Source organism: Aethalodelphis obliquidens, unplaced genomic scaffold (genome assembly GCF_003676395.1).
Source record: "Aethalodelphis obliquidens isolate GAN/ISIS:26980383/991018 unplaced genomic scaffold, ASM367639v1 scaffold3, whole genome shotgun sequence".
Lineage (NCBI taxonomy): Eukaryota > Metazoa > Chordata > Mammalia > Artiodactyla > Delphinidae > Aethalodelphis > Aethalodelphis obliquidens.
In genome coordinates this window covers 41,305,162-41,320,130 of record NW_020837947.1, presented here as the reverse complement: position 1 = coordinate 41,320,130, position 14,969 = coordinate 41,305,162, and the positions used below count along the sequence as shown (strand labels likewise).

The 14,969-nt window shown below is 42.0% G+C and overlaps 1 protein-coding gene across 5 annotated transcripts in view; it reads right to left on the bottom strand.

Annotated features, from left to right (window-relative positions):
* Positions 1 to 14,969, bottom strand: part of MCM9 (minichromosome maintenance 9 homologous recombination repair factor) — an 82,943-nt gene that overhangs the window by 5,603 nt on the left and 62,371 nt on the right. For 3 of the 5 annotated variants that reach the window (XM_027087648.1, XM_027087632.1, XM_027087624.1), the window contains 4 exons: positions 6,186 to 6,388; positions 5,360 to 5,563; positions 4,171 to 4,253; positions 3,307 to 3,452 (listed from right to left, as the gene is read on the bottom strand). In XM_027087648.1, coding sequence (XP_026943449.1) covers positions 3,307 to 3,452; positions 4,171 to 4,253; positions 5,360 to 5,563; positions 6,186 to 6,388 — 636 coding nt within the window. The remainder of the gene's footprint in view (positions 1 to 3,306; positions 3,453 to 4,170; positions 4,254 to 5,359; positions 5,564 to 6,185; positions 6,389 to 14,969) is intronic. The other 2 variants (XM_027087639.1, XM_027087656.1) reach the window with 2 other exon arrangements.

Below are 14,969 nucleotides of genomic sequence, written 5' to 3'. Positions count from 1 at the left end.
TCTTTATCCATTCATCTGTCGATGGACACTTAGGTTGCTTCCATGTCCTGGCTATTGTAAATAGAGCTTCAATGAACATTGTGGTACATGACTCTTTGAATTATGGTTTTCTCAGGGTATATGCCCAGGAGTGGGATTGCTCGGTCGTTTTGAGATGGGTAGAACAGCCACCATTTGAGGCTGGCCGTCACTAGTAAAGCATTTTCCCAAAGAAAAGTGATAAAAATACAAACAGCTTTATTATTCACATGTGCTCTCCTTAGGAAATAGAAAACTCTTTCCCAAGGGGATAAACCCACGTGCTACTGGGGGTTTTCCCTCTTGCTAAGCTTGGCTTTAGAGTGTGTCTTGGAGGTTCCTTTGTGGGGCACCTGGCTTTGCTGCCGTGAGGATCAGCTCTAGAACATGCCCTTGCATTACAGAGAAATACCAGAAGAAAAAAAACATTTCAAAGGCCACTTTAAGGTCTATTTTTTAGACCATCACCTACTCTTTTTTTGTTTCCCTTCTTTCCCTCCAGGAGGGTCATCTTGAATTTGGTAAGTCCAATTGCTATTTTTCTATCACACAACACTGGTTCTGAGCCTCACATTCCTTCTTTCCTGAATCCAGCATGTCAGCTTAGGGTAGTCAAAATGACCAGATTCTGGCCACTCAAAATGAGCAGCCTTTCCAAAAGCAAAGCCAAACCCAGGACAGGCCTGAAAAGGATCAGCTACATCAAACTATAAAAGAACCAGAGGAAGAGCTTTTATCGTGAAAAAGCCAGGAGACCAAAAAAAAAAAAGAGTCTGATTTTAGACAAAGTGCAAGTTTACTGCAGGCTGGCACCTGGGTATTAGTGGGACAAAACCAGTCCCCACACTTCCCCAAAAGGCTGTGCTGAGGTTTTATAAACAGAACAAGAACACTGCTGGATGAAGAGAGTGAGCAAATAGGAGAGAAATGCCAGGAAAAGAATTCTCAAGGTTTTACTTAAACAGTCAATAATCTCAGTGTGCTCCCCAAATTCTCGCTGTGCAGCTGCTCTGCTCCCACATGCCCTCCATTCACCAGCCCCCAGCTTTGAGATCAACACCGGTAACCAGATTCAGGTCAGTCATTAACCCACTCACACGAACAAGGAAGAGGCCCGATGGACACACTTGCCATTCCTCACTCTTGCTTCACAGGCACAGACTCAAAGTCAGGCTTTTTAGAAGCTCATGTATTTAGGGAGCATGCAAACGTGAAAGTTCAGACAAAAATTCTTTAGGTAATGTGTGTGACACATTCCTTCCCACATGTCCACATTTTAACAAGTCACTAGAAAGGGGAGTTTTGAAACATTGCTGTTGTCATTCCTGAGTTGTTCCCCTGTAGGATGAAAAACAGTTCCTTCATGGTCTTCCCTGGTGGCAAAATCCCAGTGTGAATAAGGCCATAAAATCAGTCATTTATTCAGTATTCCATGTGAGGCACTGTGCTGAGTCCTGATACTAAAACAGAATATTTAAAATAAATGTCGGGACTTCCCTGGTGGCATGGTGGTTAAGAATCCGCCTGCCAGTGCAGGGGACACGGGTTCGAGCCCTGGTCCGGGAACATCTCACATGCCGTGGAGCAACTATGCCCGTGCACCACAACTACTGAGCCTGCGCTCTAGAGCCCGAGAGCCACAACTACTGAGCCCGCGTGCCACAACTACTGAAGCCCATGTGCCTAGAGCCCATGCTCTGCAACCAGAGAAGCCACCGTGATGAGAAGCCTGAGCACCGCAACGAAGAGTAGCCCCTGCTCGCCGCAACCAGAGAAAAGCCTGCACGCAGCAACGAAGACCCAATGCAGCCAAAAAATAAATTTATATAAAAAAAAGAAAAACAGTTCCTTCTTTAACATAAAATACCTCATTCTCACTGGGGAGTTTTTTTTAGTCTGACTGTTAAATTGTAAAATTTTAAAAGTCATGGATTGGGGCATGTAGGGAAGGAAATCATGATGCTGAAGGGAAAGTCAGTGCTGCTGCTCATGGACCAGGAAGGCCTTTCCTGGGTGAGAGTCAGTACTTCCACTTCTACTTCTGTAACCTTCCCAGTGTGCCAGCACAGGCTGGCCTGAAAGCAGTCTGGGTCTCTACCTGCGATTTTCTTCTACCAGAGATATATAATGACTAATGATCAAATATTTATTACGCTTTGAAGAAAGCTTTACAAACAGTAAGAAAAGAATTAATATATTAATAAGCACTAAGATTCTTTATGTAAAGGCCATTGCACATGTCCTCTCCTGGTGATGAAAAACGATACTGCCAAGTTATAAAATATTTTGTGTCTGGGTCTGGCCCAGGATGGGATAGATCACTCCCTTAGAGGCCAACTTCCTCTTCCTCAACAGCAGTCCCAGCCACCTCTCCGAATAGCACTGCTCTACTTCTTATACTGAGCCAAAGAAAGAGAAGAAGGCAAAGTGGCAGTAAACAGGATACAGCCCATTCACCAAGGTTTCTTGATGGAAACTGTGTGTCATGTTGGGTGTAAACCGTAGGTGGCACACCTTGGTGCTTCTCATATAATCAGGACCCAGTTTATTACATATAGTAAAGGACCAGTCAGTGTTCTCCACGAGGCTCACCAAACCAGTAAGCCGAGGAAATGCAGCTGTGGAAGGTGGTCTCCAAAGAGGCGGCCATCAATTCCCTCTTTCCTATATGTCTATGCCACTCCTCCCATCGAGAGGTGGTGTCCATTTCCCTTTACCTTGCATGTGGGTTGACCCTGTGACTTGCTCTGAACTACAAAATGTGGTAGAAGTGATGCTGAGTCAGCTCTGGCCCAGCCCATAAGAGGCCTGCAGCTTCCACTTTTGCTAAGCTACTTGAGTCCTAAGCTACCACCTCAGAATTCTTACTACCTTACCGTAGAGAGCCCAGCTAGCCCCCGGCCATTTAAGCCACCCCTGCGAAGGCACCACACATCATGGAAGGTATCTTGGATGTTCCAATTCCAATTGAGCTCCCAGCTAAATAAATGCAGGTGTATGAGTGACCCCAGCTGGCACTATGTGGAATGGAGATAAGCCATCCCCACTGAGAGCTCCTGAATTTCTGACTCCCAGAAAAGTGAGCACTAAAAAGTTGTGGTGTCTTTTTTTGTTTGTTTTGTTTTTAAGCTACTGAGCTTTGAGGTAGTAGATTATACAGTACTAGATAACTGAAATCCCCTACTGAGAGTACAGACAGATTTTCCACTTACTTGATACTTCTTCCATTTCACTAAATGCCAAACAAGCATTTTCCATCACATGCTTTTCTTGGTTTTCTTTTCTCACCTTTCAAGTCTTCTTAGCTCTTCCCTTAAGAGGCTGTGCAGCTCCAGCTTTTCCAGAATAAGTTCACACTGCTTCTGGTACTGCTCCAGAGGGTTATCAGGAAAGGATGTGTGGAGTGCATTCACACCTCCCAGCAGAGCACCTCCCTGAAAGGGTGAGAAAATGGGAAATGCCAGGGAGAGTCACCAGGCTAGCCTGCAGACAGGAAGTACACACTAGAGGCCACTGATCCCAGATGGCTGAGACCAGCCCTCTACACCCCCATCACAGTATCAGAATCACCTGGGAGCCTTTGTCAAATTTCAGTGGTCCTCTCCCTCAATTCCTGGTGGCATGCATTGCTCTGAGAAGCCACACTGTCTCTAGTGGGACCATAAGCATCTCCCAGGCGTGTTGAGGAGAAAAAGGATTGAGACCCACTGCTTTATACCAGTGGGTAAAGCAATGCTACTGATGCAGAGACTGTTTCTATGACAATTTTTACCCCTTCTTTTAAATAGTTTCCTTTGGATATATTTCCAGGAATTACTAGGTCTAGAATATGATCATTTTTATAACTCCTGATAGGCTATAAATTGTCTCTTTGAAACAATGCTTGTAACTAGGGTTCAAACATTAGGTACAGGGCTTCCCTGGTGGCGCAGTGGTTGAGAGTCCACCTGCCGATGCAGGGGACACGGGTTCGTGCCCCGGTCTGGGAAGATCCCACGTGCCGCGGAGCGGCTGGGCCCGTGAGCCATGGCCGCTGAGCCTGCGCGTCCGGAGCCTGTGCTCCGCAACGGGAGAGGCCACAACAGTGAGAGGCCCGGGTACCGGAAAAACAAAACAAAACAAAACAAAACATTAGGTACAAAATATCCTTACCTGCATGGAGGACTCCATTACCGACACCACTGTAATAGCATCTTCCAGAGTCACTGTGTCACGGAACATCAGGCGAGCATGAGCTAATAAGGTGCATTTGAAATTATGAAGAATTATTTTTATGAATTTTTGAGGTGATAAATGTAATACTCTCCTGGATCCCCCCATTCCAAAACTGTATTTTATAAATGAGCTACTAATAACAAATACATTTTACTAGAGCAAGCACGTAAGTCTAACTTCAACTAGCTTTAAGGTTGTTTCTCTAATAATGGGCCTAATCCTTCTGCACAGCCCATGGCAGTTCTGTGTATTTACATGAAAAGGTACTCTGGGCTCCAGCAAAGAAAGGTGCTATGCGGCATATATTTAATATTCAGTGACTTTTAATCCTTACTTTCTAATCTATTATAAATCATACAAAATTAAAATTAATATTCATTTCTCATCTCTGATACATCTCTTTATCTGTGAGCTTTTCAAAACTGCCAAATTTGCAAGCCTGAATCTTGGGTATTTCTTGCCTTAATATTCGTTATAAATCCTTGAAAAAGTGAGGGAGGCACTTTTGTTTTATAGAACTTTTTGGTAAGCATATATTATATCATCATATGATACAGTCAGCTCATGTGAAAAAAATTTAGGATTGTTTAATAAGGGCTAAATGTAAAAGCCAGTATTAGAAAAAAAAGAAAACGTCTGGAGACGCATATTAGCTGCAAGTATGCATGTAAGTCTCATACCTTAGGGATGGGATAGAGCATGGTACTGTTAATTCAGCATTATTGTGCTAGTGGTGGGCTGTGAGTGGCAACTGGTGAGAAATAACCCAGGGTGCTATATAGGAAATATTTCCCAGTAAGGGAGTATTCCACCCCAAGTGCTAACAGAAGCCATCGAGAAACAAACATCCGTAAATGAGACCTTCTACATGAATGATGTCTTAAGTTATGGGAGGTTCTGAGATGTCACAGAGATTCCTCTTTCTGAACGACGCTTCGTTCCACTCAACATCTATAATCCGTCCCCAGAAGAGTGGTTTCATAGCTCCGAGTTTTTACTTTTTAAGCAACTATGAGCAAGCACCTCAGAGGTCATCCTCACTCATCTCTGAATTCACGGTGCCAAGCCCCATGCCTTGCTCACACTGGACACCCGATAAAAGTATTATCTGCTGAAGGAAATAAACCTTCTGCTAATCGTATCAAGCTTTCCAGCAGGCGGATGGTTGTCCGGGCAGCGTTCCGGGAATCGCTCTGCCTCTGCATCTGGTAGTACCGGAGGAGAACTTGATTACCCTCATCAGACAGTGTGGGCTGCAGATTCCTAATGAGGCAGAAATAGGTTTTCATCTTTTCCATGCTCCAGAGCTTCTCTGATTTGCTTGGATAACCTGTATATATCACGTATTGGGTCAGTAATTTCTAAGAACAGGCAAACATCTCATATTAAGGGTTTTGCTAAAGTTCTTGTACTCATTTTTAAAAAGATGACCTTCAGGTTTTGTGGCCATTGAAATCTAGATGTGTCTCTGCATATAGTTCTATAATAAACAGTCTTAGGCGCTAAGCTTAATAAAGGTAAGCTTCCTACAGAGGTTTAAATTATTCAGAATAATTCTGTTCTGCCATATACAGAAATAAATAGTACTTGGTAAATCTAAGTTTTTGACAGAAGTCCCACATTTAGAATTCTGTTTCATAAACTCAGTCCATTTTTTTGGGTGCAAGAGGTGAAACACGTGGTAATTATATATCATAAGGTTGCCCCCTTTCACCACAAAGGACACATTTACCAACTTTAATCTCATCAATGGCAAGCAGAGAAAGACCCTTTTCCTTCCGTTTGTTATTCTGGGCTCACTAACTGACTCGTCTCACTGCTTTCTATCTAAGCCTCTCTCTACTGCCCATTAGTTACGGTACCTTGGGTATTTATTTAATTTTCTTCAAGGAAAATTTCATTTGTTACGTCTACTTTTTGTCAATTTGAATGATTTGTTCGTCTCCACGTACCTTTGTTTTCTAAGATAAAGGCAGAAATTATACGATCCCAGTCTTCATTCTTGGTATCAAGCAAAACCAGGATCAGGTCGAATCGACTTAAGAGTGGGCTGCCAAGGGCAATGTTCACTGACACAGACTCATGGGGGTCGTACTGGCCTTTGGGGTTGGTTGCTGCGAGGATGGTGGTCCTTGTGTTCAGCTTGCACACGAGGCTACCAAAAGAGAAGGTACAATTCACTGACTGTTGGGATTCAAATGAAAAGCAAGATTAAACTTGTTAATAGAAAGGGACTGCTCTTGCCCCTTGAAAATCTACACTCATGTGAAAGAGAATGTGAATGATACAAACACCAAGTTCAAATGAAGGACATTTACACTAGCCTATCTTGAAGAGAAGTAAGTATTTAACAAACACTTCTTATGCCCTGAGTATGAGCAGACCCCTCTGCTAAGGGGTGTTAAGAGGTGTACAAAGTTAAACCACACATGCATACTGCTCTTAGGGAGCTTGCAGTCCACTAGCTATAATGGTAAGACAAGGCAGAATATGGTAAGTTCTAGAAACATAAATTTCCCAGGGGAAATAAAGATGATGTGTATTCATCTATGTGGATGGAAGAGACACTCAGAGAAACATTACGAAGTAGTTTTTGAACTGGGCCTTTCCTGAAATCTGGACTTGTTCTGTGCGTTTACCTACTTTGTTTCGGTTTTCTAAAAGTGAAAGAAACAGGATGAAGGGAAAGGGAGGGAGGGAGGGAGGGATAAAAGAAGAAGAAATCAGGAAAAAGAAAGGTTGATCAGCGTAGTGTTTTTGAGGAGCAACAGTGAAGGGAAGGCTGCGGAGGAGGGCTGGTCAGATGGGGAAGGACCACGGACGGGACACATGGGAGAGACAAGGGCAGTGGCCCAGGAAGAGGCACTCAAGTCTTCAACAGAGCAGTGACAGGATAGATACGGAGGTGACATAACTTAGATGTTGTTTTTAAACTTGTTTATGATGGGCAAGCCCTCAAAATAATACGGCACATTCACTGACAACAACGAGTACAGCATTCTTTCTCTGTAAAGTTGTATGCTCTCTAGTGATGACTGTTTTCAGTTACAGCGGCATGTCTGCCTCTCAGCAGTCAAAACCCTGGGACATCGGCAAACATGTGCTATGTCTGTTAATCCCTGATCTATTTCCAGTTGGCTCTAGCAATTACCTCATGCCTGAAGACTGAAAAAGTTTGAGAATTTTTATTTTTGGTAAATGGCACAAGAAGACACAGAAGAGAAAGACAAACGAGGCACTTTCACTGAAAACTAAATCCTCTTTTTAAAAAAATTATTGATAGGGAAAAATTTTGAACAGAGAGTCCACATCTTAACATTTATGCACCAAAATGACTTTGTAAAGGCAGCTGTTTAGAACTCAGATTCAAGTTTGCCATAAAAACAATGTAATAAATGGTCCTTAACTAATCCCACAAAAAGCACATTTAATCCAATACTGAAGCGAGGCTGTTTGCATTTATCATAAAAAAGGAATATTGCTGCAATACTGGCAATGAAACAAAATACAACTGTATATGAATTAATTTCTCAAAAATTATTTTCTGACAGGTAAAACTGATTGTTCTTCCTTTCTCTGATCAAGAGCTATTTACAAGCCATTTCCTGTGTGCAGAGGACTGTACTGAGAAATGAGAAGGGTGTATAGCTGGTCCCGGCCTTCAGTTAGTTTACAATAGGACTGCTGGAGGATAAGGAGGCTCAACACAGCGCCTGCCAGACAGGACGTGTGCAACGGAAGCTGGCGTCAGCGTCAGTGTCCACAAAGAGAGACTTCTGTGGAGATGCCTGGATACGTGTAAGACATAGACTCTTAACGATATCCATGACGTGAGAAGGAAAATGAGCAAGCCAAGACAGAAAAAAGGTGGTGAGTTATTCCTGAGGTAACTGGGAAAAAATGAAAGGAGAAGCTTAGGGAAGGGGGCTAAGGAAGATTTATATGTGAAGAAAACAGGTTTCCTGAGGGGCAGCTTGTGGAAATTCAAGCAATGAAGGTAGAGCGGTGGGCAGGAGAAGAGAAGACTGTGTGGGGTAGTAAGTCAGGCAGCTGCCAATAGCAAAGAGGAGGATGGGGACGGCGTCAGAAGGGACAGAGTGGTCTCGATCACTTGAAAGAGGGGAAGACAGCATATAAACCTGGTGGCTGCAGACCTGTGTACGAACATGACTGCATTACAAACTGAATGGGGCTGTAGCGAACAAAGATACTCACACAGTCTAAGTACTGTGTGCACAGTAAAGCTTCGCTAAATACTACTGAATGAGGAACTCATGAATTAGTGGAAGGTAAGGGTCATTTTTCCAATCCAATACGAGCTCTACCTTCCTCAGTAATAAGAAGATAACTACCATATTTGTAATACCAAGCACTGTGTTAGGCTTTGTGTATACATATTACCCCTAATCTTCACAACAACCTGAAAGGTAGATATTATTATCACCAACTTGGAAATAAGGAAACTAGAAGTCCCAAGTTGTTAATAACTTCCCCAAGGTTACGTGGAGAGCTACAGAGCTGTGATTCAAACCCAGATCTGCTTAACTCCAAAACCAATGCTCTTTCATCTCCAGACTGCCACCCTGGTGGTGTCACATTTTAAATACTTCCTGTGGTCTTGAAGATTCTGCCTCATGTTTTAGGTATTCATTACTTGCCTTACTTTTTTATTTTTTTGTGTTACACGGGCCTCTCACTGTTGTGGCCTCTCCCATTGCGGAGCACAGGCTCCAGACGCACAGGCTCAGCAGCCATGGCTCACGGGCCCAGCCGCTCCGCGGCATGTGGGATCCTCCCGGACCGGGGCACGAACCCGTGTCCCCTATGTTGGCAGGCGGACTCTCAACCACTGTGCCACTGGGGAAGCCCTCCTTGCCTTATTTTTTTTCCTACTTAATTTGATCCCCCTTGAGGGCCTGTGACTTACTGTTATAATGCTCACACTGTCTGTCACATATTAGATGCTCAATAAACATGTACTGAATAAGTGATAAACAAAAATTAATCTTTACTTAGTACAGTATTTCTAAAATTCAGAGTCATTTTATACTCACAGGCTTCATCAGTCATAAAATAATCACGCTAATATATTTTGTTTTCTGCATTAACTTCAAGGAATGAAAACATTCCAGTTTCTGAAAAAGCTATTTTTCCATTTTTAATCCACATGTTTAAAACTTCCTATATACATGGGAGTACTTTTTCTAAACATCGTAAAGTTAAGTTACATAAATTATTTTTACCATGACAGGCCCTCCGGATAGTGCCCTTATTTTTGTGATGGTCCCCCATTACTCTCATTACATCTTTACCGGTGATCCCCATCTTTGCTCATGGGTTTAATCACTACCTATAGGCTGGCACCTCCAAATTTAGCTCTAGCCTGTGGCAGTGGCTGCTCTGTGCTCACCAAACCTTGTTTTCCTTTCTCCTTGGGGACAGAGCAAGATTTAATTTCCCATCCTCCTTTCCAGTTAAGGAGAGCTGTAATAACAAGTCTTGCCAATGGAATGGGGGTAGGAGAACATATGCTACTTCCAGGTCAGGCTCCTAAAAGCCTTCCTGTGCAACCCTCCCCGCTTCTCTCTCTCTTTGCTGGTACAGGTGAGGATAAGGCCCTGGAGTCAGACAGCCACCTGAGGGACTATGGAGCACAGCGCCTCACCCACCACCCACATCAGACTATGACTCAAGCAAGAAAAACTCCCTCTGGCAAAACACTGCAGGAAGAGATGAGCACAGGAGAGAAGTGACCACTTTTCAAGGAGTAACGAAAGAGAATAGACAGCTCAGGAATTTGAGGCTTTGAAGGGCTGGAAAAGACAGTTGCCTCTAGACCCCAGAAAGTAAGGGAAAAGACTGAAACAGGCTTTGAACAACAAAGGCCCAGTCAATTTTCTCAGTAGTATAAAGTGACCCAGATTAAGAGTGAAGCCTTGGGCTTCCCTGGTGGCGCAGTGGTTGAGAGTCCGCCTGCCGATGCAGGCGACACAGGTTCGTGCACCCAGTCCGGGAGGATCCCATATGCCGTGGAGCGGCTGGGCCCGTGAGCAATGGCCGCTGAGCCTGCGCGTCCGGAGCGAAGGCCCACCCACGTTCACAGCAGCTATATAATAGCCAAGAGGAGGAAGCAATACAAGTGTCCACGGATGAATAAATGGATAAACAATACACACACTCACACAATGAAATGTTATTCAGCCTGAAAGAAAGGAAATCCTGTCACAAAATACAACATGGATGAACTTTGAGAACATCATGGTACGTGAATTAAGTCAGTCACAAAAGACAAATACTATATGATACCATTTATACGGGGTTTCTAGAGTAGCCACATTCACAGAAACAGAAGTAAAATGGTGGTTGCCAGGGACTGGGGAGAGGGGAAAATGGGGAGCTGTTGTTTAATGGGTGTAGAGTTTCAGTTTTGCAAGATGAAGAGTTCTGAAGATCGGTTACATAACAATGTGAATGTACTTAACACTACTGAACTGTATACTTAGAAATAATTAGGATGGTAAATTTTACATGTTTTTTGTTTTTTAACCACAATTGAAAAAAATGGAATGGACAGCGTTATGGACTGAATGTTTGTGTCCCCCCAAAATTCCTATTTTGAAGCCCTGACACCCAAAGTGCTGATATTATGAGTTGGGGAGCTTAGGAAGGTAACCAGGTTTAGATGGGGTTATGAGTGTACAGCCCTCATAATGGGATTCACATCCTGAAAGCAGAGGATGAGAGACAAGAGCGCTCTCTTCGGGCTCGCACAGGGAGGGGAGGCCATGTGGGCAACAGCAAGAATGCAGCTGTTTCAGAGCAAGGAAGCGGGTCCTCACTAGGAATCAAATCTTGACCTTGGACTCCCCAGCCTCTGGAACTATGAGACATAAATGTCTGTTGTTTAAGCCAATCAGTCTACAGTATTTTGTTATAGCAGCCCAAGGCAAAGAAGGAAAAACCCCCAAAACCCAACAAACTGAGCTTGAGAAATATGTCAAGAAAGGAATTCTGGATACTGGCATATGCAACTGACTAGAAGCAAAGAGATCAGAGACCTAAATTACTACGGGATCTGCACTGCCAAAGAAACCACAAACTCAGTCTGAAGAAGCCTTTGCTGTGATGGAATAAAATTCATACTTTATGGCAAGACAAGAAAATTTAAACATAAAATTCTTCTCTGCCTATTTGGGCCTCCTCCCTCCCCTTTAGTGTGTATTGTGTATCTGCATTAACCAGACCTCCTTAGGAGATAACCTTCCTTCTTAATCTTGTAAGGGGCCATGATGACCCATGACCCACAGCTCACTTTGTATGTGTAGATCTGGATTGTGTAAACTGTCAGTAATACATCCTTTGACATATAACCCATCATGTCAAAAACTTACATAACTGTGCTTTGACCTCAGAACAGTCCTCAGAGCTTCCTGAAAGACTGTCACCCAGGTTATAATCTCAGGTTGGCTCAAATAAAATTTTCCATTTCTTTCTTAGATCGACTATTGATTAATTTTTTCATTGACAATTGCTTTCAAGTTGTAAAAACAACCTTTTGCACAAATGACACCAAAAGCACAAGTAAAAAAAAAGACAAAATAGGTAAAATGAACCGCATCAAAATTTGAAACTTTTATGCTTCAAAGGATGCCATCAAGGAGGTGAAAAAACCCACACACAGAATGGAAGAAATTATTATTTGCACATCATATATCTGATAAAGGACTTACATTCAGAACATACAAAGAACTCTTAGAACTCAACAATAAAATGATAAATAACCCAGTTAAAAATGGGCAAAGGATTGGAATAGACATTTCTCCAAAGAAGATATACAAATGGCTAATAAACATACGAAAAGATGCTCAATGTCTTTAGTCATTAGGAAAATGCAAATCAAAACCTCAGTGAGGAAACCATAAACAAAATAGAAAAGACAACCTACAGAATCAGAGGAAATATTTGCAAACAACGCTACTGACAAGGGATTAATTTCCAAAACACACAAACAGTTCATGTAGCTCAATATCAAAAAAACCAAACAACCCAATCCAAAAATGGGCAGAAGACCTAAACAGACATGTCTCCAAAGAAGACACACAGATGGCCAACAGGCACATGAAAAGATGCTCAACACTGCTAATTATGAGAGAAATGCAAATCAAAACTACAAGGAGGTATCACCTCACTCTGGTCAGACTGGCCATCTTCAAAAAATCTACAAATAATAAATGCTAGAGAGGTTGTGGAGAAAAAGGAACCCTCCTACACTGTTGGTAGGAATGTAAAATGGTACAGCCACTATGGAGAACAGTGTGGAGGTTTTTTAAAAAACTAAAAATAGAGTTAACATATGATCCAGCAATCCCACTCCTGGGCATATATCCAGAGAAAACTATAATTTGAAAAGATACATGCATCCCAATGTTCATGGCAGCACTATTTACAATAGCCAAGACACAGAAACAACCTAAATGTCCATCAAGAGATGAATGGAAAAAGAAGATGTGGTATATTTATACAATGGAACATTACTCAGGTGTATAAAGAATGACATAATGCCATCTGCAGCAATATGGATAGACCTAGAGATTATCATACTAAGTGAAGTAAGCCAGACAGAGAAAGACAAACATATAATATTGCTTATATGTGGAATCTGAAAAATAATAAAATACAAATGAACTTATTTAAACAACAGAAATAGACCCACAGACATAGAAAACAAACTTATGGTTACCAAAGGGGAAAGGGGGGTAGGAGGAATAAATTAGGAGTTTGGGATTAACACATCCACACTACTGTATATAAAATAGATAACCAACAAGGACCTACTGTATATAGCACAGGGAACTATACTCAATATTCTATAATAACCTATAAGGGAAAAGAACCTGAAAAAGAATATATATATATATATAGATATATAGATATATAACTGTATATATATCTGGATCACTGTTAATCAACTACACTTTAGTTAAAAAAAAAACACAGTGAGATACGACTTTAGATACACTAGTACTGTTATAATCACAAAGACAATAACAAGTGTTAGCAAGAATGTAGAGAAATTGGACCCTTCATACATCGCTCGAGAGATTGTAAAATGGTATAGTGGCTTTGGAAAACAGTTCCTCAAAAAGTTAAATATGGAGTTACCATTTGACCCAGCAATCTGCTCCTATGTATACACTCAAGAGTAATGAAAACATATTGTCCCCACAAAAACTTGTACTTGAATCTTCTTAGTAGCATTATTCATAATAGCTCCAAATTGGAAACAGCCTAAATTTTTATCAACTGATGAATGGATAAACAAAATGTGGTATATTCATATAAAGAAAGACTATTCAGCCATATACAGAAACAAACTATTGATACATGCAACAACACGGATGAACCTTAAAAACAAGTGAAAGTTGCCAGACACAAAAAGTCACATCTTATATGATTCGATTTATATGAAATGTTCAGAACAGGCAAATCCACAGAGATAGAAAGCAGATTAGTAGTTGCCAAGGGCTTGGGAGAGACAGAAAATGGGGAGTGAGAGCTACAGGATATGGGATTTCTCTTTGGGGTGACTAAAATGCTCAGGAACCAGTGGTAATAGCTGCACAACTCTATGAATATACTAAAAACTACAGAATTGTATACTTCAGAAGGGTGGACTTTATGTAGTATGTGAATTATACCTCAAAGCTGTTAAGAGAAAAAGTCAGAGGAAAGAATCAAAATAAAATGGTACGTTTGTAAAAAACAAACAAACAAAAATAACAATCTTGGTCCCCTAAGCTTGCTCCAGGAGGATGCAGGCTGGGAAGCTCAGGTGCCGCCTTCAGATGTGGCCAAAGGAGGATAACGGACAAGAAGAACGCTTTGTGTGCTGAGCTGAGCCAGGGGCCAGAGAACAGTGCAAAAGGAGTTATCTTAGAATTAGAACCAGGGTTTAATCACAAAACCTCCCTTAATAATGCCCGCTCAGCAGGACCCCAGAATTTCTACAATCCAGTGCCTGCCATGTATTTTCCGTTTTCCCCCTTTCTAAGTAGAGGCTGTTACTGTGATCAACCAGTCTGGTCCACCATGGTATATACTGTGTAGGGTGGGAACATACTTGTCTTTCTCAGCTCGACCGTGCATTGCTGGGTTCCCTCAAAAGCTGACTTCTGAGATAAGGATTTAGGAACAGGGAGTTTATTTGGGAGGCAACCCTAGGAGTGGGGAGAGTCAGACCAGAAAAAGAGAAAAGCCAATAAAGAGTACAATGATGAGCAAGTTACTATGGCAGGAAATTGGGGCTCAGTCCTGCCAGGGAACCTCGAGGAACATACATTAGAATTGTGCCACCCAGGGATGGGGAAGCAAAGATTACTGACTGACGATCCCTCAGTAGTTGAGGATTAATTCTTAGGTTGTGTTAAGCCACGGTTTGCTATAGTGGTTAGCGTAGCCTGACCTGACTAATACACAGCACATCTCTCTACTGAGCTCCAGATCCGCTGGCTATGACAATAACCATCCCAGTGTTTAAGTGATCTCCTCCTAACCTAAAGAATCAGGCCAGAAAACAGCCTGGATGCAGCATTCACATATCAGTTTCCGGATTATCCAACTTTTCTAGATTAATAGGCCCTCGATTTAAAAATAAAAATGTTTAGCACCCCGAAAAATGTGATGAAAACACCCACAAAACTATACAAAGCAAAAACATAATAATGATATTCTCACAA